Raw genomic sequence first — 26,627 nt, forward strand, 5'->3', positions numbered from 1 at the left:
GATCTGACTCTGCGTCCACAGGTGAGGGGTTACGATTTCAAAGCAGATATTTGGAGTTTTGGGATCACAGCCATCGAGCTCGCCACGGGGGCGGCGCCGTATCACAAATACCCGCCAATGAAGGTGAGAGCGCTGTGGAGGAATCGAGCTCACCTTCAAATGTGGAGTTAATGACACGGAACAAATGCAAAGTCAGTTCCTCTTGACTCTCTGATGACTCCCTGACCTTTTGTGACGTTTTGACCAAAGAGTGTCTCTGGTGTCTTCAGGTCTTGATGCTGACGCTGCAGAATGACCCCCCAGGCCTGGACACCGGCATCACGGACAAGGAGATTGTAAAGAAATACGGCAAATCCTTCAGGAAGATGGTCTCCCTGTGTCTACAGAAGGACCCAGAGAAAAGGTGTAGATTGTGCTAGAGTTTTGTTTGACACGTAACGCTTCACATTGGCTTCCAGTAGATAGGTTTAATCAATGTTTCTTCCTCATATGCAGTAGAAATAAGAACATTTGACATGTGCAATCATGGACAGTTAATTGACGGTCTGTGGAACTGATTTAGACTCAGCTTCCCTAGTTCTGGTTAACATGAATTGCACATTTCCTTTCTATTCTTGGGAGTATTGGGAGTACATTCATTGTCATTTTGCTGCTTTTCAGGCCGACATCCTCAGAGTTGTTGAAGCATAAATTCTTTCAGAAAGCAAAGGTAGGTGCTTGAGCTCCCTCTGGGCCTGACACTCGACGAGTTACACAGTGAGGCAGCATCATCCCTGTTTAATATTAAGCTGCTCTTAATGACTGCAGGTTGGGTTTTTTTAGCTCCTGAAGTTTTGTAATGATTGTGGAAGGGTTCAGTGTAAGAGAAAAAAGAGTTAGTGATGCATCAAGAGATTCAAATAAAACAAAGAGATGTGTGAGTGAGTAAGGCTGCTTCACACTCAACAAGTCCTTGTGGCCGAGGCCATTGCAGCGTTCCTCTCATTATTGACCACACAGAGCCGTTTCTAACAAAGCAGGGATAAGCAGTCTGTGTCCAGCCTCTGGCTGCCCAGTGCACTAGCAACCGGAACAACAAGAGTGCTGGCTCAGCATGTCACACTGCCCAAATACAACCCGATACATGAACTGCAGTACCCTGTAATGTACAGCGGAGGGCAGATTCACCTCTTGTGTGAATCTGCAGGCCTGTGAGCCTGCAGAAGGGAGTTAAATGGCTATCAAGTAAGCATATGATCATTTATTCACTATTCTGTTGATGAAATCTGCTCCAAAGGCGGCCACTTGTGCGGCGCCGGAATGCTAACCACTAATATACCACTTAATCAAACCAGGGCTCCAAACTAAAAAAAGACTGTGAGAAGTATTTGAATGAATAATCAAATGAAAGATAAGCAGCAACTGTTGGAGGTAAGGCAGCATTAATTGAACGCCACTTAGAGTTAATAGGTCTTGAGATGAGATTTAAAACATGTACTGACGTGAGCATCAGTGGGAGACTTTCATAACCTGGGAGCCAGGACGGCTAACGCTTGGTCACCACTGCACTTTGAGCGCCGTGCAACCAGGGGCCCTTGTTGTGATGACCTGAGGATGCCTAGTTGACCTGTACGGGGTCGGCGCCTCACTGGTACAGCATATGATGGAGCCGAGTTGTGAAAGGCCTTTAAAACTAATTAGATGGATTTTGAATTGCATCCTACATTTGACAGAAAGCCAGTGTAGCGAAGCACATTATGGGCCGCAGTTCAATTTCTGAGTATTACAAGACAGGATACAGAATATACAGACAAATAGGGTTTTGGAGTGACGGCCATTTGTTTCTTTCCTCTCATGACAGACCCATGAGTATTTACATGAGCGGTTGCTCCAGAGGGCGCCCACAATAACAGAGAGGTCGAAAAGGGTAAGACGTCAAAGTGTTTTGAATCTACACGTTGTGCTCTGTTGCCAAGAAGACGAGCTCAGTTTTTTACTCGTATGTGTCGTCAGGTACGCCGAGTGCCGGGTTCCAGCGGTCGGCTGCACAAAACGGAGGATGGCGAATGGGAATGGAGCGATGATGAGCTGGATGAGGAAAGTGAAGAGGGCAAAGCAGCCGTTGCTGCCTTACGGGTGAGATGGACCTACGAGTTGTTTTGTTCCCTCACATGCTCTCATGAACACCTTTTGTCACACTATAAATGTCCTGTCTTTAAATCGCTGTACAATGTTTGAATTGTCATTCTCATGTCTGTGCAGTAGCATGTCTGTCCTTTTGTCTCTCCACTGAGTCTCCTGTGTGTGTGTGTGTGTGTGTGTGTGTGTGTTCTGTCTGATGGCCAAGGAGCAGCAGGTGAAGCCTGTTAATGCCAGCCGGCGACAAGTGCACTTCGCCTACCCACTCGAGCTGCCTACGTCTAGGGTTGTTCACTTGCCACCACAATACAGATGGCATTCCCCTAACAAGGAAGGACTCTCACTGCACATGATAGCTAGGGAACACGTGGCCGCTATGAAGCGCAGGCAACGCCTTGTTGTTGGGCTGTAGTTAGCTTTTCTCAGATACTATAGTTATACAGACACTCGGATACTTGAGTAAGTAAATCGGCACACAGCTAAGCTCTCATCCTCCAGATTGCAGTGTCTTTATCTGGCGTTATGTAACTTTATGACTGATTTGTTGAAAGGAACGGTTGATGACATCGTTTCGACAGTAAGCAGAGACCTGTGCATGCTGTAGATCACATGCGAGTCGAAGTTAACCGCGTCAGGACCAATTAATCAGTGCTGTCAGCACCTTTTTAAACCGTGAGGTATGTTGTGTCTCATGTGATGTAAATGACTTTGTGCCCACATAACTAGATATGTATGACATTCAGAATCTTTTCCACAATGTATTTTCTAAAAAATTTGGAAAAAGGAAAATTATCAGATACTGCTTTTTGTTCGCTGTTTAAAAGTAGGGAGCATTGTTTAATCAAAGGAGTGAGAGTCACCTTTCCTGGAAGCCATCTGTATTTCTATTTCTATTTCTAAATCACGTTTTATTTATACTGACCAAATCACATTTAATCAATACAAGGCAAATTACTGATCAAGCCTGTAAATGATTTTCAATTGGAACACTAACGATCATCGAGGGATTCCAAACGTTACCGCGTCCCTTCTGCTTTGATTCTTCTTTACTGGCTACTTGTTGGCAAACTGAACTATCAGTTCTTACACCAGCTCCACTGGATGTTTTGTCTCAAAACAAACTCATGTTAATAATTCACAGAATGCATGCGTTCTTTTCTTCTCCCAACATGAAACGATTACTCTTTTGCCCAGAAAAAGGAAGATGTTGTTGATGAGAGACTAGAGGCGGTGTGTGTTTAAGTCCAGTACGGCCTCCTCAGTAACCGCTGAGTCAGACAGCAGTTTGCCTTCATTTGGGCCTGCAGGGCTTCTGTCCGACTCTTTGCTCCTTGGAGTTGGTTTAAACATTTTTTTAATTATTATTATTTTGCAGATAAACAGTTTGACCATATAACAAGTGTGACTTTCTCCTGATTTTGTGTTCACTCATGCTGCTTCTCTGCTTTTCAAATCGAATACTTACCTACAGGCGGGCTATATGTAAAACACATTCCATCAATGACAGATGAGATTGTGATAGATTATGTCACGATAGATAAGGAGACATCAAGTTTTCTGTAAATTAAGCAGAAGGATCTGATCATGTTTTCAGATAGGACCGGCTGTTTTTTTTGCGAATCCATGAAATTTAAATACACAACAAATCACAGTACTTCAGCAAAACCTACTGTTGACATATTTCTCTCATATCAGTAACTACTGTCATATCGCCCAGCCATATCGGCACCAGATAGTGAAGTATTATTCGCATTTGGTGTCTCTTTTTTCCCCCTATAATGGCATCACCTCAGAGGATAGAGTTAGTGGAGCAATAAATGAGGAAAGTGAAGGAGTGAGCCGTTCTAATCCGTTTACCTCTCCTGCTTCCTGTGTGTTCTTTGCATCAATGCGTTGCTGTTTCTGCTTTGCCTGAAGCCATCACAGTGAAATCCTTCTCTGAGTCTTATCTTCTTCATCTGTTTCTAACAGTCCCCAAGAGTAAAGGAGGGATCACAGAATTCAGAGGTGAGTTTCAAAAGTGATTTCTTTAGGTGACAGCGGTGTGATTCCCACACTCTTCAGTGTGCTTTGTCAGACACGGGTAACTCCGGTGTTTTTCAACCTTGATGCAGATTTTCTCATGTTCTCTGTGGGTAAGTGACTCCGAGGGACAAGAAACAGCAGCCTCGAAACGGGTTCAATGTAAATGCTCTGCAAGTGCTCACCGTCAATTTACCAATTCACATTTTTGCCTCTGAGAGGCTCAGATTTTGTTTGAAATAAAACGTTTTTCTTGACCTCTCGCTCGTCTGACTGTTCGCTCTGAGAAGTCTCGTTCTGAAGTCCAGCATTGCATCCACATTGCTGAAATCGGCTAAATATCCCGCCATGCCATTGGAAATCTTTTAGATAACACCAAGCTACGCTTTCTGTACTACAACACAACAAACTCTGACAACTCCGGCACTTCTCTCCAACTCTCACTCTCGTGTCCAACGTCGTCTTCCGCCAACAAGTCACACGACACAATAACAAACCGAGATAAACGACCGCTTTTAGTGGACGTCAATTGATGGTGAGTAAATTGCGCTGAGCAATTACAATGCCGCCCGTTAAGTGCAGCAGGTAAAATAAAGATGTAGTAGTCACCTTGATCTTTGTATTTACTTGCATGTTAAGCCTGACATTCCTCCTGCAGGCTTTCCAGACTCCTGAGCCTTTAAGCAGTCAAGCCCAGCCGACGGCGGCAGGTCAGTCAGAACTACCTCAGGCTGCAGGCCAGGTCCCACTGCAGCCCACGCCAGTCAACGCTCAGCCCACTGCCCAGGCTACACCAGGTCTACCTGCTGCTACTCTCACACAGGTCAGTCTAGTTCATCGTACTCGCTTACAACTTGTCAAACCACTGACTTTTCTGATATTACTTCCTTCTGCTAATTGTTTCAAGCTTTCATTCCACTCAAATGTCTTGTATCTGTATTTTGGCGCAGGTGCAAGCTGCCTCAGTGGATGTCAAGGCTCCTATTAGTTTGGTATTAAGGTTAAGGTATGTTTCCCCATTACCACGTCAATATCAGTAAACCAGCAGTTGAGTTGTCAGTGTCAGTTCCATCACTTCTATGTGACTGGTATCTTTGGTTTTTACTGTATTATAAACTTAACTCCTCTTCTCCTCCATCTTCTCTTTCTTTCTTTCATCTCCTCAGAAATTCAAAGAAGGAGCTAAATGACATCCGCTTTGAGTTCATGCTGGGGAGAGGTGAGTGAAGTTCCTGTATTAATTAAAACCCAACCTGCTGCTGTCACCACTTAGTTTAAAAAATGTCCGAGGTTAAGACATTTTTGGGCAATCGGTAGGGGAAATTGACAATTTATACCTCGTGTTTTGTCAAACTTATTTTGCTGCTTCAGCTTTCCATCACAGCCGACAAACCAAAACCAGCTCGCTTCAGTATTTATCAGCACTGAGAACAAGGTGCTGAAACACAAGATGAAAACCAGCTGTGTGTGGAAATGTTCAAACCACAGTTATGCCCTGTTGATATCTATATTTTATTTTAAATATGCCTTTTTGTCCGCCTGTCACAGTTTTCTTCTATTTGCTGTCTTTTCAGACACAGCAGATGGTGTGTCCCAGGAGCTGGTGTCAGCCGGCCTGGTGGACGGGAGGGACTTAGTAATAGGTCAGTGATTTAAAAAAAAAATAATAACATAACATACACACAATATTATGTATTTTTCTTAGAATAGATAGTAATCTCACATTGTCTAACATGTTGCTCTCATCAACATACACCGGCACATCATGCTTTTGTGTTTGTTTTCACTGTCTTTCTTTCAGTTGCTGCAAATTTGCAGAAAATAGTTGAGCCTCAAGCCAATAAAAATGTCACTTTCAAACTGGTGAGTGCTGCACCTTCATCCGTGAGTGATGCAGGTTGTTTCTTGGGGGTTGAAGTTTTGCTGAATCTAGATGAGTAGTACACCTTTTGTCTTTAACAGATGTGTTTACTAGAGGAGCAATCATTACACTAAAGTGAAATACGACAGACCGTTCTGAATGAAATACACATAATAATAATCATCTGTGTCATTATCTGTAAACACACCACATTAGTAGCAGCTGAAACCTGCATGTAGCTAGCAAATTCAGCATCTGGAGTCTTCTTTCTTCTTCACTGCCTTTGTTGCTCACTCCTTCTTCTTCTCTCCTTATTCCTCAGGCCTCTGGAACTGAGGGATCTGAATTACCAGATGACGTCAAATTGATGGGCTTTGCTCAGCTCAGCATTAGTTAAACTGTTGTACTACCTGGGACCGTGACTTGCCTAAAAAAATGTGAAAATACAAAAAAAATATATACGGTAGTTAATTAAATGCATTTTTCTCTCTATGGCTGTAAAGAAACCACTACTGCCAAAGAAAACAGTACCTTTTTGTCACCCATAGGATTATTAACGCCGCCTCGTTGAATTCAGCCGAAGTATCAGAGCGCACAGTATAAGAACCCCTCAAAAAAAGTTTACAGCTTAAATGTAGAAGGATGCAAGTATCTACAACCAACAGTTCTCACTTACCATTCTGGTCTCCTTCGTCCGGTTATGTTTTTCTCTCTAATATGTGATGCCTTTGCACAATCTCAGCTCACGCTTTTGAATCTTGATAAGTGTAACGATGCCTTATATTCATCAGAACTACTGAATGCACGTTTTTTGGGGGAAGTCCCCCAGTTACCACGTGGAGCATTGTGTCGTCTGACACGTTCAAATGTGGTTTCTGTTGCTCGCGTCAAACTTTTTACTTTGAGCTGCAGCTCACGAAGAAAGTTTAAGTTTCAATTTTCGACACACTTCTGTGCTCAACAAATGTAATGTGAGTTTACTTTTTCAGAAGGATGTGAACACTCCCAACCGTAACAATCTTTAAAGGATGAGGCTAGTTTTATTCTGTATTTCTTGTAGGTCTAATTTTTGTCTATTATCTGTATGAAAAGACCAAAACCAACAATGTGTTCATATAGGTCATATATTTGGCAAAATGATTTCCTGGGCGCTGTTACCAGCAGCAGGAGGGTGGATGTAGGATTGACCCAAAATACACTACAGTGCCCATGTTCATCATGTCACCCAGTAAAACCATTTGGCTCAATTCAGTCTTTTTAATAGTTATTTTGGGCAACAAACAGACAATACAGAAATGCATGAATAATGCCAGTCTTATACTTATGAGTATTGATACAACCAGCATCATTAGAAAGTCTCCTGAAAAAATAAATAAGTGTGAGACAACTTGATGAAGCTGGTTTTAAATTATTATTACACGTGTGTATATATATATATATATATATATATATATATATATATATATATATCGTCCAGTACAAATTACCTAATTATATAACGTTGGGAAAAGGAGTTCAAGATGACTTTGATTTTTGTCTTCATTTTTGCCATTGCCAAATTTGCCTCCTCTCATTTTCCTGGCCTGAGGTGTTTTTGCAAATTTAGATTCTATGTTGACATTGTAGTAAAGTAAAAAAAAATAATTGAACGACAGCTGAAACCACAAGTGTTGTGTGAGCAGATGTGTCTGTCTGTTGCTTTTTGTGTCCGTTTGGAATCAGTTTCTCAAAATAAAAAAAAGTGCATTTTTGTTCATGTGGATGAAACATAAGTACTTGATTCAACCTCTCGTATGTAAATAATGATGTTTTGCTTTGATTTGTTTTGATACTGGCTGTTTCACTCTCGGCCTTCTTTCTGTCCCTATGACACGGTTGTGGGTTGTAGCGCTGCGTGAAGGAAGACGACGACACTGCAAACATGGCTTTGAATTCATTTTGCGGGACATTACTGCAGACACTTATTATAACACTTATTAGAAAAAGAAAAGTTTCAGCTTTTCAACTTTTTGCCTTTTGAAAAGTGTGACTATAATTTCCCCAGGTTTTAAGCCGAGAAACAGCTAATTTGTCTCCAGCTCTTAGTAAAACCAAGTGGAGGCTGTTTACAGAACTTATTTTAAATCTGAAAGGGCAGCAAGGTTTTACTGTTTCATTCGGTGACGTGATGATGTCATAACCCTCCAGATGCCATATTGAAGGAAAATACATGTTTTGCTTTGCAGATAAAATGTTCCAAGGAAATCTTTGTATTGTGACTTTAAACATGTTGAGTTTTACACGAGCCTTGAATTGACGACCATGAGTTTTTTTGACATAACGTTGAGGTATTTGTGTCTTTGAAATGTTGATCTTGTTAAGATACCTGAAATAAATGCATCCAGGTGGGTCGGCTCTGTGGTCTCCTCAAAGGGGAGCAACTAAGTCGGAAACCAATGTTACTCTACATTTTAAAACTAGTGTTTGGTGCCATTCTCCTGGTTTAGTCCGCAGCTGAAGGCCGACAAGGACAGTATAAGTGTGTGTGAGTGTGTGTGTTGCGTAGATTGAGCCCCTCTTCTAACGGGGTTCATGTCTTTGTTCTCATCCTGTCTTCAACAGTCTCTTCTCTCCGGCTTACATGTAGTCTAACAAAGCTGTAGCAACATAACAGATGACCGGCAAGAATATTTTTGCCCAGACGATAACTCATCAAGGCTGTAATATATTTGAATTTTCCATCTGTTTTTAGTTTTTTTTTCATTCTTTCATTTGGTCGTTTTGGAGTTCAAAGCATGTTTCTCTTGATTATTTTGAATCAATAAAGAATGAGCATATCAGCCTCCTCTTGGCATTTTGTATTTTCTTTTTATAAAGATGTCTCATTTTGAGTGAGTTGTTCCTCTAAATACATGTTTTTAAAATGAATAATACTTCAGGAACCTTCACTGAACTGACTCCAGTGCAACTTCAGGTAAGTTGCCTGTTTGGCTTCATCCGCTGTTTGGTCTTCACTCTTGCTTTGTGCATTCCCTCTCTTTTTTGTGAAGTTATATTTCACTATTAGTGACTATTATTTTATTGCCGTTTCACTGTTTGAACATGAGGATTTATTTGCTCTCACTGCCTTCACGTTTACTGTTCTCACTATCTTTATGACTACGATGATCCTTTTACAACCCTTTCACCCAGAGAATGTTCTTGTGTCTATTTTATGCTTTGTAAACATTAAAGGGGTACTCCAGCCATTTTATGAAGCACCTTGAAGAGAGAATTTTAATAAATGGTGAAAGATATACTTCCTTATTATCAAAATTATATTAAAATGTCTGGACTCTATCGCCAAGCCGAGATGACCCTGATAACCCTTTCCAAGCTTTGACAAAGCTCTTTCAGAGTCACAGAAGACATTTTACAATCGTTTTCACAGGATCACTACTTCCCAAAATGGAAAATCTGATTGAGAAAATAAGTTTCGAGTCTGTGGAGTAGTGCTTTAATATATACCAGTAAGTTAATTACAATTTTGCCCCTGAAAATGGACACAACAGGATCTCAGGAAAAGGAAAAACATTTTGTTAAAGTGTGCTCTTCAACAATTAACAACTCTTTACGTCTATATTGTGGCACAGAAATGCACATTTTAAATGGACAAAATTAAAGGAAAACACAATCTGATTCAAAATGGCATCTTATAAAGGTTCAATAGGTGCCTGCTGTCTTTCTCATTCTCCTCTCATTTAACAAGGGCCTAACGTATACTGTGTCTTTTTGACTTAAAGACACAGACTACTGTGGGTTTTTCCTGTTGTAACCTGTTGAGTGATAAGTAAAAGTGACCGCCAGTGTATCTTTATGGAAATAGTGTTTTTCACTTCATGGACACCGTATTTGAAAGATTTCTGACTCCAGGTGTTTGTGACCAATCAGAAATAGACGGTGGTGGTTTGAGGATTGAGGCCGAACAACCACCCAACTCAGACTTTGAAGAGCATTCCTGATCAGACTTTTTTAAAGCCCTTTATCCACACTTTATAAGTGCAGACTATTTGAGAAAAGTACCCGTAGTATTGCTCTAAAACAGGGGTCTCAAACTCATTTTCACTCCGGGCCACATCAGCATCATGGTCGCCCACAAAGGGCCGGTTGTAAATGTCACTACTCGTAACATGTTGTTAAATAACTCTCTGCATTCACAGTTTAAAGTAGTCTTCAATGTGCTCACAATACATTTCCATGTTAAATGTACAGTAACCAGCCAAAGAGCTGCTTCTATGACTGTTTAAGTATCTCATCATTTTCACTTTCAATCTCATCATTTTGACTTTCTATCTAGAATTATGACTTTCTATCATAGTTATGACTTTCTATCTCATAACTTCGACTTTCTATCTCATAATTTCGACTATGGGGATATTTTATTATCAAGTCTAACTTAAAAAAAAAATAAAAAAATGTACTTATTTTTTTTTTTTTTGCTGGCGGATTCGCGGGCCACATAAAATGACGTAGCGGGCCGGATTCCGCCCGCGGGCCGGGAGTTTGAGACCCCTGCTCTAAAAGCAGGTGTGATGCAACTGATGACTATGAGCTGGACTTCAGCCTTAAGGACCCTGACGTCACATTTTAATACTTTGGTAGTCTGGAGGCCATGAAAGCACTGTGATTGCCAGTTTAGACATTAATTTACAGGACGAGAGTCAAGTTGACAGTTGGTGGCTGGACGCTGCACTGTTAGAACATCCAGATTCCAAATATGAGCAACTTCGGGCAGATCCTGAAGGAAATTGGAGAGTTTGGTTTGTTTCAGAAGCGTTTAGTGGCGGCGTTAAGCATCCCCAGCGTGTTTATAGCTTTTGATGTGATCAGTCAGGTGTTCACGGGCCTGAGCTTCCCACATCACTGTAACACTGACTGGATCTTGAAGCTTGGGCCAAACCTGACGGATGAGAGACAAACAAATCTCACCCTCCCTGTGAACAAGGCTGGGAAGTATGAAAGCTGTGAAATGTTCTCACCTGTGGATTTGGATTTGGAAATAATTGAAGCATATGGGATTAACACGACAACTGGATGCATAAATGGGTCCGTTTTTGAGGCCCCCAAAGGTGCCTTCAGCATCGTGACAGAGGTGAGAGATAGTTGTACCATTGACTGTATCTAGTACTCCATACTACAATACAACTATTAGAATGATAGCATTGATTTGCATCCAGTCAATAGCAGCACAACAAGCAGAACACTTTGTTTGTGAGAAGATTTGAGGGATTGAGATGATGGCATGACAACCACTGATGGAGAAAACCATTTTTGTATTGAACTGACTGCCATTTTCAGTTATTAAACATCTCAAATAGGGACTGAGAAAAACAACACTGAGTTAGGTGTTTTGGCCTTCTTCTCTCACCATCCTTCTTGTCACCAGTTCAACCTGGTGTGTGACAGAAGCAGTTTGATTGAGGCGTCACAGTCCATCTACATGGCCGGTCTTCTGATTGGAGCGCTGGTTTTGGGGCAGATGGCTGACAGGTGCACATCCACTCCCACCTTTATATGTACTTGATAGTAATGATTCTGAACAGGTTGCTCTTTACTTTTAAGTCACCCGAGCATCAATAGAAGTTTTTAAAAGGTGCTAAATTCGAAATTCAGAGCAGCAATCAACTATTCGCTGTGTAAAATATATAGTGAAGTAATGGTGTCCTGAGCAGAGGATGAAGTTACCTCTCTGTGTGTTGCAATCTAAGCTTCTCTGTGCTGATAGCTGATCCGGCCACACATGTTAGTACATGTGAGTGCTTGTGTGTGTGCCCCATGTAACGCCCCCCGATTCCCCGTCAAGTAAACACTGTTAGCGCTGTGTGTTTTCACTGTTCGTGCTTGTTAGCACCGTTAGCTGCTAGCCGCTGGCTCCGTCATCGCCGAATGGAGGCAATCACTCAATCGTAGATATGCTCTGGATTTCAAATTTAGCACCTTTTAACAATTCAAGGAAACACTTTCATACATTCAGTCTATCTGTTGAAATGATTTGTATTGTGCTGAACTTGAAGGAGAGAAAGATTCATATACATCCTTATACACAACTCAAGCACCAATGTTCTTCTCTTCTCTTCGTAGGTTCGGTCGACGCTTTGTGGTCCTGCTTTCACTCCTTCTCCTGCTGGTGTTTGGTGTCGGTGCTGGTTTCTCACCCAACATCTATGTTTATATTGTTCTCAAATTTCTAGGTGGCTTCTCCCTTTCAGGCATTCTTGTTAATGCATTTGTGATAGGTATGTAAAATGTTCACGACTGTCTGTGTCTGTATTTGAACCGTCAGGGCTTCAGAGTGATCTGTCTTCATTAGGAAGGTTGTGGCATTTGAAGAGCATTATTGTTACAGTGTTAAACAGCAACGATATTGAAATTAAATGTCTTTACATTGATTATATAAGTGGGTGCGTTGCATTGCATTGCTGTCTGCCATGCCATCTATTTGATACTACCACTGGGGGCCGACAAAGCCAGACAGTCCTTAATTCTATACATAGCATCTTTCTGCAGTGTCCTTTATAATCAGACACACAAAGTGCCTCCATTTGCAACGGGAGTTATTTGTATAATTAAAATGAAAGTCACTAATTGTTGCAAGTTGCAAGCTGCAACTCCTTTTGCGTTGCAGAAGCAATCATACTGTACATTCAACTTAATGTTGTCAAAATGACAGTAAAGTTAGTGATAAGGCTTGTAAGTAACCTACTTTCTTCAACTAACTTTTTTTAAATAACATGGTATTATTGCTTTAAAGGTGGAGAGTGGAGTGATTCCTCCAAGTTTGCTTTCTGCACCATTATCTGCCACTCTACGTTCCCTCTTGGACTGATGCTGTTGTCTGGCATTGCCTATTTGATCCCCAACTGGAGGATCCTGCATCTGGTGCTCTACAGCCCTCTTGTCGTTGTGCTGGGAATCTTTTACTGGTCAGCGGCCTCTAAGACCTCATGGACTTATTGTTTAAGATGCTAATCTTAATTTTAACTGTGGGGGAAAAAATAAAGTTGATATTAAACCTATATGTCAATTAGGATTCTTCCAGAGTCAGCTCGCTGGCTCATCACCCAGGGCAGGAAGGAGGAAGCCATAAAGGAGGTCCGGAGGGCTGCCAGGGTGAACGGAAGGGAGGTCCCGGAAGATCTGCTCGACAAGGTGAGCTGCTTCAACCAAAGTCAAATCAAACACAATAAAGCTCTCGGATAAATATACACCAACTTAAAAACAATTACACCTACATTTTCTTTAGCTGGACGATGAGGGTGCATCCAAAAGAGGAAGCATGTTGGACATCTTCAGGATATCATATCTGAGAAAACGTGCGATCATTATGAGCTACGTGTGGTAAGTATTCATTGCAACCACAACCTGCTGCAAACAGCTTTACCTGTAAGCCAGAGACGTACTTGCTTTTAACTACAAGGCCAAGGCGTGCGCATGATGGCTGCGCAAGTATTTTGTCAGGCCTTATAGTTGCACTCAAGGTATCTCTGCCATTCTGTTGACAGGTTTGGAACAAGTCTGGTGTACTATGGACTGAGCCTGAATGTGAGCAATTTTGGTCTGGATATCTACCTGACACAGTTCGTCTTTGCCGTAGTAGAATTCCCTGCACGTCTGGGCAGTATACCTCTCATCCAGCACTTCGGGAGGAAAATATGTTTAGCAGGGGTCCTGTTGTTTGGAGGTGCAGCTTGTCTTGGGATACTTGCTATTCCAAAAGGTAATTTGTTTTCTAATAATAGCAGTCTGTTGTAATCTGCCTTGAACATATCATTAACCTGATTCTTCAGAACAAATCCCATTTTTCTCGAAACGATACCCAATGATTTTTGCTACATCCGTCGACTAACCAAAGACATGTTTTGAACAAATGTGTTTTTGTCTGATTTATTATTTGTCCATCAGACCTTCCTGTGGTGGTAACCATCATAGCTGTAGTTGGAAAATTTGCCGCCACTGCCAGTTTCTCCATAGTCTATGTTTATTCTGCAGAACTCTACCCTACCACTTTAAGGTAAGGAAGGTAGTGTCCCAGAGGTAAAACATAAAATATGTCATTATACATAATATTAGAGGTAAATGCCATGTTTGCCATTGATACATGCTTTGAGATGCTGACAAGTCTCTGGTCTATGCTGGCAGGCAGAATGGTGTAGGTCTAAACTCCATGTCTGCTCGTGTGGCGGGCATCCTCGCTCCGCTGATCAGGCTCCTGGACGTCTACCATTACACCATTCCCATGCTGATATACGGCATCGTCTCCATTGTTGCTGGGGGTACTTGTTTACTACTGCCTGAAACCCTCAATGTTGAACTCCAGGACCACGCTGATCTGCTGTGAGTTGATGAACTCTTTCACAACAGAGTGCTTATTCCTTTACAAGAAACTCAGAGCAGTAAATAATTATCTTTTTGTTATTAATTACAGAAAACCTGAGAATGGGCCTCAGACGCGATCCTTCAATGGAGAGGAGAAATCAGAAAAGAGCACCAAAATGTAATATGGACGTATATATATACATATATAATATATTAATGTATATATTAATATATTATATGATATATATATTATAATATATATATAATAAATAGTTTGCCTGCTGTCAACTGATAAAATGGCTTTATCAGAATGCAGTTACCTAAATGCAAAGGATCAATTGAATCATGTTGAAATTATGACACATGATTTCATTTTTTCTTGTAACAATCTGTTCATAAATGTTTTACTGCTTCAAAAGTTATAAACTGTTTCATAACTGGGATTTGTATTTATATGTGAAATGATGCATGTATATTTGCGAATACACTTATTTGTTTGAGTTTTCTCTCCTGAATTTAATCGTTGACTAATGAACAGTACCGTATGTGTGTTGTTATACTCTCGGTATGTATTTTGATTGCAACGAGTCAACTGTATTAGCCTTATGGGAAATGTGAATAGTTGGGCATTTTGATATATCATAGCACAGTTTAACGACACATCAAGTCACTTTTGTTCATCTTCTAGTTAATCTGCTCAACTGTAATGTCTTTGACACATAAAGTTAGCCACTAAATTGTGAGCATAGTGAAACATTTATCAGAAAAAAGATTTAGGTATTTTTCTTGAGAGTTGGTGGATTGGATTTAGAGCTCCAAATTAGTGATAATGTTGCTCCATGTCTGCTAGCTGTGTAAGTAGCCAACAGCAACATTACCCGTGTGTGTGTGTGTAATGTTCCTGTCATGGAAAAAACCTTGCTGTTCTTCATTACTGCTTACTTATTCATTTTTATTTGGCAATATTAAAGTTTTTTAGGTGCTAAGTGCAAGCTAATCTCATTGGACTGAAGATAAATGAACCTGCCCCCGGCTGATAACACAGCTGAGGGCATTGCCGATCCCCCAGCTGCTACTCTGTTGCCAGAGGCACAGTGGGACGGAATCAGTTTGCACAATGTTATTATTGTGGAACTACCAGTACACACACTGCAGAGTACTTCTCGACCGCTGCTCTACGGCTCACGGTTGTATGAAGTGTATGCACTTGCTTTTATAACGTAACTTCTGTTTCACAATGCTTCACAGCACACAACACAGCGGTAGTCGTTGCAGACACACCTGGCGGAAATCTGCACTCTACTGAGTGCACCTTCCTTGTTGCTCATTTTATTGTTTTGTTTAAAGTTTTGCAACCGGCTGATCTATGCTGATCCAAGTCCAAAGGTAGGTGTCATATCACACTTTCGCGTTAATGTGTTGGTGTAAAGATGAATTAGCAAGATTAGATGTATGCATCAAGTTCTCAGCTCCCCAGCAAACATTTCATCGAGCTGGGGGTTGATGAACATGGAGAAATGATGAAATTGATGAGGCCCTTCTCTATTGGTCCATTGGACCCATGCATGGAACCCAGTACAACAGCACTTGCCTGCGCTATCTGTATTTAGGCCCCTGGATGTGCCAGAAGAGAGTTGTCGAACGTAGCACTGTTTACAAATATTGTGTATTATATGTCCACGTTATGAACAATGTGAACTCAGATTTATGGAAATGTTAGTGAGAAGAGTTACGAGTGGACTTATAATGCACTCTCTAAGCTAGCTAGCTAGCTGGCCTCTTTGCTAAAATAACCTGGTGTTGCCTGTAGCGAGCCAATTGTATGACTGTGCAGGACATATTCTGTTCCTATTCTAATAAAACAATTCTAGAAGTTAACCTGAACAGATCTTGTGCGTAGGAATTCTTGAACATTGGGTTGTTGCACTCGGCCCTGACATAAGCATTGATGAAATCATTGCAAGACAGTTATTCACAAAATGTATCAGGACGTATTGAATCCTTTTCATAAGCTGACTGCACATTGAGACAACATCTACATTGTGATCTGAAGCCGTTCAACTTTCATTTTGACCATATATTTCAACCCCCTAACGACATAGCTTGAGATTTAATTTAAAACTTTTTCTAAGTGCCTGCATTTGCATTTTAGAAACAATAACTGTCTGCTGTTGGGTCATATAGGCAGGGATACCTGGATACAGCAATGACTAACGTTTCCTTTCATTTATTTGATCCGATTCATACATTTGATTTTGAACTTGCTGGCAAGAAGGACGAGGCACAGAATGAGCTCTGGAGGGCGGCCAGAATGAACGGGAGAACAGTCCCAGAAGATCTGCTGGATAAGGTGAGCTGCATCAAACACACTTTGGCTTCAACCAAAATCCAGAGATGTTCTCAATTACAATATCCTTTTTACTTGTTTAGCTAGAGATGCATCTGAAAGCATGTTGGACATCTTCTGGATACCATTTGACAAAGTGACGTATGTCTCATAATAATACGTCAAATGGACATTCGTTTTTACAGTTTTTCTTATTAGGCGAGAATTTTTTTTCATTTCTGAAAATCAGAAAATGTCCCTACAGGGACCTAAATCCATGCTGAACAAATTAAAGAAATGCTGAAAAAGACCAAGAAGCTGTAACCTTTGTTGCAACTTGGGACACTTCCATTTTTCTAACATGCAGCAGGTGAAATATACTTGAGTAATACAAACATAGGCTGAAAAACAAAACACACACAAAAGCCAAAAGGTTATTGAGACATATTATTTTATTAACGCAATTTGCGAAATTGTTTTTTTGCATCATATTATATTATAATCATATTATAACTGGAAGGTTGTAATAAATGGATTCACACCCACAATAATTCAATTCATTTTTACATTTCTGCAATATTCACTCATTCGATTGGATTAGATCAAATGTTGTGTCCGGTCCGCCGCATCAGTTAGAAATGTTGTAGACCACAATATCAACATGACGGGTAGTAATGGAACTGGTGGAATTACGTTTTGGATTATTTTCTGTTATCCCAGTTAACATCTAATTTACAAACCACAAGAAATAATTATGCGAAAAATGTTTACAAAACATTGTTTCAATAACTGAACAAAAAAAAAAGTGCAGAAGTTGATTCAATACAACTGACTGTATGATTAAGCCATTGTTGCAATTCGGTTGTAGGTTATGTTCCAACACATCATGCGTTACCAGTAAATGAACACAGTGTGAAATTTGGAGATCAGGTGGCCATTGCATGGGGCCTCAAACGCATCTTTACATTTGTTGTCACAGTCTCCATCGAATCAGCTGAGGACAGAAACAGAACACAGTTTTAATGGAGCGTTTCAGTGTTCATGAATAATCATGAATATGGTCCTACATAAGTGTTGCCTGCTGGTACTCACATTGAGTATATTTATGCCTCGGACTCGGTCTCGTTGGACACAGCAGTGTTCCTGAGAAGCCATCGGTTCTTGTGTTGAGCATGTCCAAAGCCCTCGTCGTAATTCCCTTTTCTTCTGAACAGTTGTTGGTAGTGAAATATGCAGTAGAATTCTCCATATAGAGGTGCGTAATTGTACATGCTACAAATGAGCACAATTTGTCAGGTACAGATACATTTATGGTCTGCATTTGCTAGAAGATACTGTAGTTAGGGTATTTGCAGTTACAAGTAGCTATGTGGCACATTTGGAGTTCAGGGGGGTTTAAAACAATTTAAATGAATCATGTGTATTTCATTTTGCATTTTGAAAATCATCTTTCAAAAGTTGTCATGTCTCTTAACCTCTTAGCCAGACATTTTCTGTCATGATTTTCACTTGTCACAGCAGGAAAAGTACAGGGGGAACTAATAACATCAATGATGACTCGGTTCCAGCAATTACAGTACTGCAATGCAATGCAGCAATTCACAGTCGTACAACTTGCACCTGTGTTTGAAGAGTCAAAATGTCTGCCATGAAAAAGGTCTATTCAACTTTAGTTTCATTTGACATTTGTCTCACGGTCATTTGTTGCCTCAGTTTGGGAACCAGTCCTCCGAATGAATATTTAAATAATATTCAATCTGTAAAAGCATTACTACTGCTGAATAAAATCGAATTCATTTGCCAAAAAAGAGATGAAACACACAATAAACAGAGTCAAAGATGAGTTTGACTAATGGCATTTTCTGCACAATATAGTTGATGTGAATTATTTTGCCCACGAAAATCTGATATTTTGACTGCCCTAAAACAATATTTCAACAAATCAATCAATTATTAATTTAAAGATTTTTAATATATTTGGAAACCATTCATTTTATTGTAGTTATTGGCCCGAATATAAGATGAAGTTTCTCACAACTGTGTTTGAAACACTGTGGGTGTATTGTGTTTTACAACAGCAGATGTTCTCTGTGAATGTTTGGAGCCTGTGACTTTAAGTATGTTGCATTATGGGTTGTTTGTAGCCTTAATATTGATTGGCTAGTTAGTTTCCTCTGTCTATTTGTCTGGCTAAGTTTACCAATTGCAAAAGTGTCCTGTCTTAACACCAGGCGTTAGCTCCCACCTGTGCTAAGGCCAGGTCTATTTTATATTTTCATACACATAAAGTGGTATTTGTCTTGTCCTGCTTACTCTTATATTCAGGCCCATGCAAAATGTGTAATAACAAGTTTTCGCACAGAAAATAAATCAATATTTGAAATCAATGATCAATGTTGCAGGTGATTTTCCTGTAAAATATTTCAGTAGCTCACCTTAATTTTTTCTTGCACTGTTTGCAACAAAAGCAAGTTTGATGAAAAATGTATTTGCCTGCAGTAATTTTTTCCATCGGATAAACCGTCTTCAAACAGGCTGAACACATGTCTCGACAAGCTGGTTGAAACTGATGAGAGAAATGAGACCAAGCTGGGTTAAAATAAAGAAAAAAGGAATAGTAAGCATCAACAGCAACAAACAAAAGTATAATGAAAACCAATAACGCATCTTCAATTATAATTGCAAATTAAAAACATTTTTAAATAATGCAAGCAATAAATAAATCCTCAAATATCAATAAGAACATTTTCAACCTATAATAAGGTGTACGAAATAAACAAACAGGCAATCATAACAAACTTCATATCTTCGCAAATAAATTATGTACATAACAACTTTGTTATAAAATGTATGAGAATACTTAGCTCATCGGTAACAAACTGCACCTGTCTGTGAATGATTTAAGGTTTCTGATTGATCGGCAGCTGAACTTCTGGGTGCTTGGTGATCTGGTACGTAGCTGGACTGACCGCTGCCTGACCTGTGGATGTTGCAGCTTCTGGCTGACCAGTGACAACAGTGGAGGTTTCGGAAGAATAAAACAGGTTCTCTGTGACTGTTTTGGTGCCCATAATACTGTTTCCCTTGTGGTCAGTCTTTACCTCAAGTACACTGAGCTCTCTTTTGGGGTTGTGAGAGGACTGCTTTTTACCTCCTTTCTGGGGCTCCCTTTTTCTGTTTTGAGCAGGACTGTTGCATGTCAGGGTTTTAGTTGTCCGGAATTTCTCCTCTGTTTTTGGGCTGTTCTGACATGTCGGGCAGAGTGTATTCTCTGGAGGAAGCAACTCTGATTTATCTTTCTTTTTAGCAGCCGACTGGATGGAGATGAAGGCCGGTGAGGATGGAGGACTTGCTCGTTGTTTTGCAGGGGCTACTTCAATTCTTGCACTCTGGCTTCCCTTTGCTGTGGGGCTTTCCTGTGTCTGCAATGATTTTGTCCTGCTTGACCCGATGCTAATTTTGCTAATGCTACCAGAGGGTGGGGATCCTTGCTCGGACCCCAGTGACTCTTTGAACAGGCATGATAAACCAACAATATCTGAGTCAGATTTCAAGGTGGAGACAGAATAAAGAGCCTTCTTTATTGCTTCCTCTATGTCCACAAGTCTGGCTAAAGTCTGCTCTTTTAGGTTCACGATTTCCTCACTGGCTCGCTCAAGATCTCCAAAAACATGTGCCATTGAAGACTTGCTTTCAGTGCTGTCTTTCTCTAATGGAAACCTCCCTACTTTGTGTTCTACTTTGGCCGTTTTTTGTTTGTTTTTGTCAGAGCTGACAACCCAGTCGGGAACGTTCTCAAAGACTCCCCTCAGAGACCCTACATCAACCTTGCTTGTGTCCTGTTCAATTTCTTCAACTCGACTGAGAATGTTGTGCAGTTCCTCCTGCTTTCGCAAGTTGTCAACAATTTCCATGGCTGCTGTTATGTTCCCTCTCATGATTTCATCCATGTGAACTGACAGCCGCTGTCGGCGTTCGTCCTCTGTCTCAGTTCGTCCTTTCTTTTCCCTCATTTCAACCTTGCTTTCTTGTTTCATTTCTTTCTTGTGTGTGTCTTTGCTGTCCGTAGTTTGTCCACAGGTGTTTGGGTTATTGCCTGATGGACCAGTTAGAGTTTGTTGAGGTTCCTCAACCGCATCTGCGAGAAATGAGGAATTATCTCCAGACAGTTTGGGGGTTTTGTTGTCAAGCTGAGGAATTTTATCTCTTTTTGGCTTTATGGGAACATTCTTCGCTGAAAATGCCTTTTTACCTCCAAATTTCTTACATGCTTCATGAAAATCTACATGGCTTTCATCTGTTTCCTGTATATTTTCGTTGTTTGGGAAGTCCTGGGGGCTTTTCTCTTCTGCTTTGGCATTTATTTCCTGTTGTAGCTGAATGTTATTATTATCATTATTATCACCAGTGTTTATTTTGAACAGGCCTTGCTTATGTTCATCTTTGCGTGTCTTTAATATCATTGGCAATGGTTGAGGAACTGTGTCTTCATGTCTCACAGCATTAGTTTGCGTGGCCTCTGGATTCTTTGTGTTGGTTGGTTGAATGTCTCGTTGTTTTACTTTCCAATGCTCCGGCTTAGGTTGGATGGCAGGCTTTGGACTAACAGGCCCTCTGATTTTATCTGACACAGCACTGGTAGCCGGTTTATTTAGGGTTTCACTTTGACTTTGGGGCTCTGCATTTTCCGCAGTCACTTGTTCTTTGGAGACCTCTTGTCTCGGTGGTGCTTGAGTTGATTTAGGTTCCGTCACAGGGCAAAACTCCTTTGTAGTGGGTTTTTGAGCAAACACTGCATTTTCTGATCTTTCTTTGTGAGGTTTGGACACGTTTCGGTATATCATAGCTGCTCTGAAATCTCCTCTACTGACATTGATGTTGGATTTCTCTAGGGAATCTAAAGCTGCTTGAAGTTTACCCTCAAAAACAACTTCCTCATCCTCTTGCTCTGCAGCGGTTGTTTCTGGACGATGTACAGACACCATAGCAGCTTGAAACGGTTGTTTCTGGACCACTTCTGTGCCTTTTTGACCCATTTTGCTGCATGTCTCAGTAGTTTGTACGTCTTCAGAATTAGTGTCTCTCCAGCTTGTCTCTGTATTCTCATGTTGGTGGTCTGATTTATGTTCTGAGGGGATGTTGGAGGTTGATGGGAGCTCATCCCATGTTGGCTCAGTGCATGAGTCCTCTCTTTGATCCTCAGGTTCTTGTGATGAGTGTTTCAAAGATTTGGCCTCAATCGTGGCCTGTTGGAGGCTATGTATTGCAGTTTGGAGGTTTGATATCTCGTCCTTGTCATCTACCACCTCAACTAATTCAGCCTGGTGCACCCTGCCATCGTCCTGGGTCTCAAGATGCAAATATGATCCCTGTGGTGCTTCCTCTTGTGTTTTGCCACCACACTGTCTAAAGCTATTCTTTACTTGCCCATGAATGCATTCTGTAGAGGACCGGCCCTTTCCAAGTGGCACATTTTGACCTGTAAATGTGGAACAAATGGTGGTGGATTGGGCACGGTTTTCATATGCATTTTGCTTTGGTTGGGTTGGTCTTTGATCTCCAGAGAATATGTTTCTCAGTCTCTTAACATCCACTGGGACCCATTCGGAATTCTCCTCTGCTTGATCAGCGCTCTGTTCATGATGAAGCTCTATTCCTTGTCCAGTCACATTTTGGTTTTGAGGGAGTTCTTGTTCTTGTACTGTTGGCTCAACCTGAAGAGTTTTTAAATACTCCAAATCTCCCTTTTCAATACAACTCTTGAACAGTTTTACATTCCCTTTTTCTGTGATTTCAGGCTGTATGGATTCATGGTAAGTTTGATCTTTGGGAGTTTCCAGGAGGCAGCTTATGGTTGATTTAATGACCCCCTTTCTTAGTTCCTTATTGTCTGTGTTACTCACATTACCTCTTACTGGCTCTGGTTCATCATACTCTGCACCTTGTGGAGGACAATAACTTTTCACATCTTCCTCATCAAAATAATTGTAGAGGGAGTAAACAATGACTTCAGGACATCCGTCCATATCCTCTTGGATAACCACTCCTTTCCGCAGAGAGTTATCTTGATTGAGAATATCCTCAACAAGCTGAACCACATTGACAGTTTTAAAATCTGTGTCTTGGTTTGTAGTGAAGTGATGCTGGTGTACGGGTACGTTCACCACTGTGACCTCCATACTTCCTTTACTACCCTCCTTTAGGTACGTGATTTGAGGCTTTAGGTTTGCCCGTGGTAGCAATTGGACGATGAAGTTTTGTGCACCACCTTCAGCCACCTCGTCGTATTTTATCTCTGGCCCACTCTCGGAAAGTGTGAATTTGGCCTTTTTGGCTATCATTGTCTCATTTACCTCAATTATTGAGCCATCTGAATGTATGGCATTGCCATGATGAAGGGAATCCAGTATTTCCTTGATGTTCTCCACCATCATCTCAATTTCGTCCTTGCTCTGATGCCCAATTTTGTCAAATGGCATTGATTCAAACAAGTGGGTTCTGTTCTTGACGTTAGTTATCAGATAGTCCCGAGCCTCCCCACTCTCTCCTGCTGGGCTTTGTGATTTTGATGTATGCATAAAGGAATGCTCTTTTTCTATGTTTGTTGGGATAAACGGGTTGTTTTGGAAAAGAGCCGCACTCGTCTTGATTTTCACCCCGAGTTCTTCTGTTTCAAGAAGGCTCGTAGGCTCACCCTTGAAGACTGCTTCACCAATAGAAACCTCTTCCCTACGTGAAAACATGTGGTCAGTGCCTTGACCAACCATATGAATACATGGGGCTTGTTTATTGGGCTGATATGTCAAATCAGGACTTTTGGTACATGCATGGCTTTTGTTGTGTAAATTATATTTGCTACACATTTCAAAATCTTGTTTTCGTTTTTGGACTGCCCCTGTCTCATCCCCAGAAATAGAAACTTTCCCCTGGAACTTATTCTCTGGACTTAGTGCGTATGTGTCCACAGATTGACTCTCAAATATCTTTTTGGTAGCGTGAACATCTATTCTTATCATCTCCTCATCACACTCTCTTTTAGGATCTGGACTACAACCAAGCCTTTTGTCATCCTCCAAGATCCCCTCATCACTTTCATTACGTGGCCTCTCTTCATGCTCCTCAAACACGGCTGATGTTTTTCTGACATCGTCTCTTTCCGCTTTTCCCATCGCCTTGTGCATCTTGGGGGTGTAAGGAGATACTTTGGTGCTCAGGGCACAGTTCTCAAATATCAAGCGTCTTGAAAGGACCTCTCCCCCGTATCCAGTTTCACCAGCTGTCCCCCCAGTCTCCGAGCTCAAAACCTCAGCAAGCTCCTCATCCACAATTTCATCTAACATCTTCAGCTCTGGGTGAGTGTGCTTCAGGAGCCTTCTCAGCTCACATTTCTGCCGCTGTTGGTGTAGCTTTTCTTTGGAAAGTTGGGATGGCATGGACTGTGGCGAGTGTGCCTCAGAGTTGTCCTCTGGTTTTGGCTTATAACTGGCTGAAGGAGGTGTAGGGAGGTCATCTTCCCTTTGTTGGGATTCTTCGGACATCTTAGAAGAGCAGATTAACAGTCTCATCATTGAGTCCTTTGTGACCTCAGTGGAAATCATGCGCAGGAGTGTGGAGACATGCATACAGCAAGTGATACCTTCCAGATCATGCCACTTGGCTTGCTTGCCACATGCCAGGCGTCAGTGGGTTAGCCGAGCTCCAGAGCAACCAGCAAATACAACCACGATGGTAAACAAAATAAAATGTTGAGTGGAAGACGTCCAATATCTGTTTCTTGCAACTCTCTCAGAAAAAGCAAGCATTAGGTTCTTGAGCTGTATAATAGTGTGGAAGATGTTATTGTGACAATGCGAATCCAATGCACACTGTCATGCTGAATGTCTGGTGAAAGTGTGCTTTACCTTGGTTAGTTTGACTCTTCTCCCAGGTTCAGATGGCTGACCTTGTGCCTGGACGGAAACAAGGATCATTTCAGGTCGGGTTAATGTTACTGGAAGATTTCCAATCATTATATGTTGCATTTTAGTGTTACACTGTATGGTGTGTCATATGACACTGTAAAGCAATATAATCGGAAGTGCGTAGCTATAACTCTACTTTGTTACAAGGCTTTTTCAATACTCGTTTCTGATTAGTCATCATGCTCGAAAACATTTAGCTTATGAATTAGGGTCAAGGGCGATGGATGCAAAGTCCCGACTTTTTCAATACCGATACGATACGTGGTCTTTGGGTATTAACAGATATCGAGTAACTATCCCATACCAGTGTTTAATTAATAAGCTGTATGCCTCACTGTGTGGAAGTGACTGGGGTCATCCTTTTATATGTAAGGAAACATCAAGCTTGGCTTAACCATTGCTTTCCTAACTTTAAAAAACAAAATCTGAAAAAGAAATAAAAGATGTAAATGTAATGAATTGTTATTTATTGAAATAATGGTATCCGATACCAGATACCCACTCCAGCTATTTGAGCAGTGGACCGATATCTAACATCAGTATTGTTATCGGTGCAGCTCTAGTGAGGGCAATGAATAGAAGAGAGTACAAAAATGATTAAGCAGTTGTTTACCGGTTTTGAAAGGCTGCGTGTTGAATCCTGAGGCACCACCTTTGACAGGTAGAGAGCGGACATAGCTTTGACTGAGACACACAGTTTCTCTTTGGTTTGGTTGAAGGAGCTGTCTCTGAAATCTGCAATCGACCTCCTCTTTTCATCTGCAGACACATGAAACACAGCGGTATGAATATGAAAAATGTATTCATGACACTTAAGATATGAGCCTAATCAGAGCTGTCTGAGATTCCATGTTGACAATGGTATTCAGATCAAAGTATTTGCTGCGATGGACTGTAAATGTGCTGTCAAGTTCTGCATGTGTAATTTGTGGTTAAAGTTGATAGTCGTAATTGTTTCTCACTTTGTTTCCTGATTAATACAAGCGGTTAAATAGGCAGCTGGTGTCAAAATACAGTGCTTTTCTTCAGAAACTGTGACATTGTATACAATTTCAACAGAATTTCAACAAGCGACTCATTATTATAAAATACTTCTATGTTCGCATCCATGTCACCAAACTGTGTGTTAGCAATTTAAGGGTCACCCGTAACAACACTTCCCAAGCTGATATGTAACAGCTGCCATGTGGTCGAGTTATAAATGGACCACTTGTGGTGGAGAGGGGCGGACACCTGACTCCACTGACACAAATACTGAGAGTTAAACGGACAGGCAAGTCACCGCAGCAGTTGACGAAGCAAAGTCAACACAAACAACACAATTGTTTGTCGAAATACGGAGAGTAAATCGTGACTAGCAGCTGTCAATCAGGAACACATGGCAGAAACAGACACTGTGACGTATAACGTGAGAACTCTGATGGATTTGGTGCATTTTGGCTGCAGCATTCACGTAGGTCAAACTCTAAAGTCTCAACACCCAAATATTTCAAGATTTACATAGCCGCAAAAACCATCAATCATGGGTATTATTATTGTATATATTGGAGTACACACGTTTTCAAGATCGAGTGTTTCATGTATAAGACATTTACACAGACACAGAATATTCTCTCGTTGCCCCATTCGATCAAAATACAAATCTCCTCACAGGAAACGAACAGCTCCCAGCTCCTTCTGACCTGCCTGTCTTCTTATTTCCTTTCAGACTTTGTGTTAGGTCTGATTTCCTGTTGGTTTGAGTCTGGTTACGGAGCCTCTGCCGCTCTCAGTCTCTCCCTCTCTCCCTCTCTCTGACTCATTCCTGCCCCACTGACAGCTGACCCTTTCACCCGCCTACACTTATTCAGGACTTGTTGCTTGCTGGCTATTTCTGTCCTGTTCTTAAGTGGTCTACTCTGCCCACACCAGGTTGAGTCAATCACTGCTTCTTGCACAGTCACTGTACTGATATTCATCTCCATTTCACTTCTTCGCTTTCATTCATTCCATCCACAGCTTTGAC

General features: G+C 41.1%; 3 protein-coding genes across 7 annotated transcripts in view; 2 read left to right on the plus strand and 1 right to left on the minus strand.

Annotated features, from left to right (window-relative positions):
- Positions 1–8,825, plus strand: part of oxsr1b (oxidative stress responsive kinase 1b) — a 34,341-nt gene extending 25,516 nt beyond the window's left edge. Inside the window, exons 7-19 of one of the 2 annotated variants that reach the window (XM_079292083.1) lie at positions 22–123; positions 270–403; positions 661–709; positions 1,841–1,906; positions 1,993–2,115; positions 2,333–2,404; positions 4,090–4,125; positions 4,799–4,963; positions 5,091–5,146; positions 5,307–5,359; positions 5,715–5,783; positions 5,942–6,003; positions 6,324–8,825. In XM_079292083.1, coding sequence (XP_079148209.1) covers positions 22–123; positions 270–403; positions 661–709; positions 1,841–1,906; positions 1,993–2,115; positions 2,333–2,404; positions 4,090–4,125; positions 4,799–4,963; positions 5,091–5,146; positions 5,307–5,359; positions 5,715–5,783; positions 5,942–6,003; positions 6,324–6,398 — 1,062 coding nt within the window. In that variant the 3' untranslated portion in view covers positions 6,399–8,825. The remainder of the gene's footprint in view (positions 1–21; positions 124–269; positions 404–660; positions 710–1,840; positions 1,907–1,992; positions 2,116–2,332; positions 2,405–4,089; positions 4,126–4,798; positions 4,964–5,090; positions 5,147–5,306; positions 5,360–5,714; positions 5,784–5,941; positions 6,004–6,323) is intronic. The other variant, XM_079292084.1, reaches the window with a different exon arrangement.
- A 1,911-nt stretch (positions 8,826–10,736) lies between these two features.
- On the plus strand, positions 10,737–14,357 carry slc22a13b (solute carrier family 22 member 13b; the record flags this gene model as incomplete). Its single annotated transcript, XM_079292363.1, has 9 exons — positions 10,737–11,111; positions 11,406–11,509; positions 12,101–12,255; positions 12,771–12,942; positions 13,048–13,168; positions 13,263–13,357; positions 13,522–13,736; positions 13,922–14,030; positions 14,159–14,357. 9 exons carry the CDS (start codon positions 10,737–10,739, stop codon positions 14,355–14,357), a joined length of 1,545 nt encoding a protein of 514 aa, XP_079148489.1.
- Positions 14,358–17,106: 2,749 nt separating this feature from the next.
- On the minus strand, positions 17,107–26,429 carry LOC306794046 (xin actin-binding repeat-containing protein 1). 4 transcript variants are annotated; one of them, XM_079291911.1, is made up of 7 exons: positions 26,274–26,409; positions 25,236–25,381; positions 24,563–24,610; positions 19,547–24,199; positions 19,097–19,227; positions 17,754–17,933; positions 17,107–17,655 (listed from the first exon to the last, which is right to left on the minus strand). In XM_079291911.1, exons 2-4 carry the CDS (start codon positions 25,296–25,298, stop codon positions 19,562–19,564), a joined length of 4,749 nt encoding a protein of 1,582 aa, XP_079148037.1. In that variant the 5' UTR covers positions 25,299–25,381; positions 26,274–26,409; the 3' UTR covers positions 17,107–17,655; positions 17,754–17,933; positions 19,097–19,227; positions 19,547–19,561. The 4 variants fall into 4 exon arrangements, with proteins under 4 accessions (XP_079148037.1, XP_079148036.1, XP_079148035.1 ...); XM_079291910.1 differs by having other exon boundaries at positions 19,097–19,250; XM_079291909.1 differs by having other exon boundaries at positions 19,097–24,199; positions 26,305–26,429.
- Positions 26,430–26,627: the final 198 nt, after the last annotated feature.

The sequence above is a fragment of the Melanostigma gelatinosum genome (assembly GCF_949748355.1).
Source record: "Melanostigma gelatinosum genome assembly, chromosome: 20".
Classification (NCBI taxonomy): domain Eukaryota; kingdom Metazoa; phylum Chordata; class Actinopteri; order Perciformes; family Zoarcidae; genus Melanostigma; species Melanostigma gelatinosum.

What these genes read in the sequence shown, in the direction of transcription:
- LOC306794046 (XM_079291909.1), bottom strand. Translation starts at nt 25,298, where the DNA reads ATGTCCGCTCTCTACCTGTCAAAGGTGGTGCCTCAGGATTCAACACGC. An exon ending in CACGCAGCCTTTCAAAACCG is followed by an intron (nt 24,611 to 25,235) that starts GTAAACAACTGC and finishes GTTTCCGTCCAG; the next exon opens with GCACAAGGTCAGCCATCTGA. An exon ending in GAAGAGTCAAACTAACCAAG is followed by an intron (nt 24,200 to 24,562) that starts GTAAAGCACACT and finishes TGCTCTTCTAAG; the next exon opens with ATGTCCGAAGAATCCCAACA.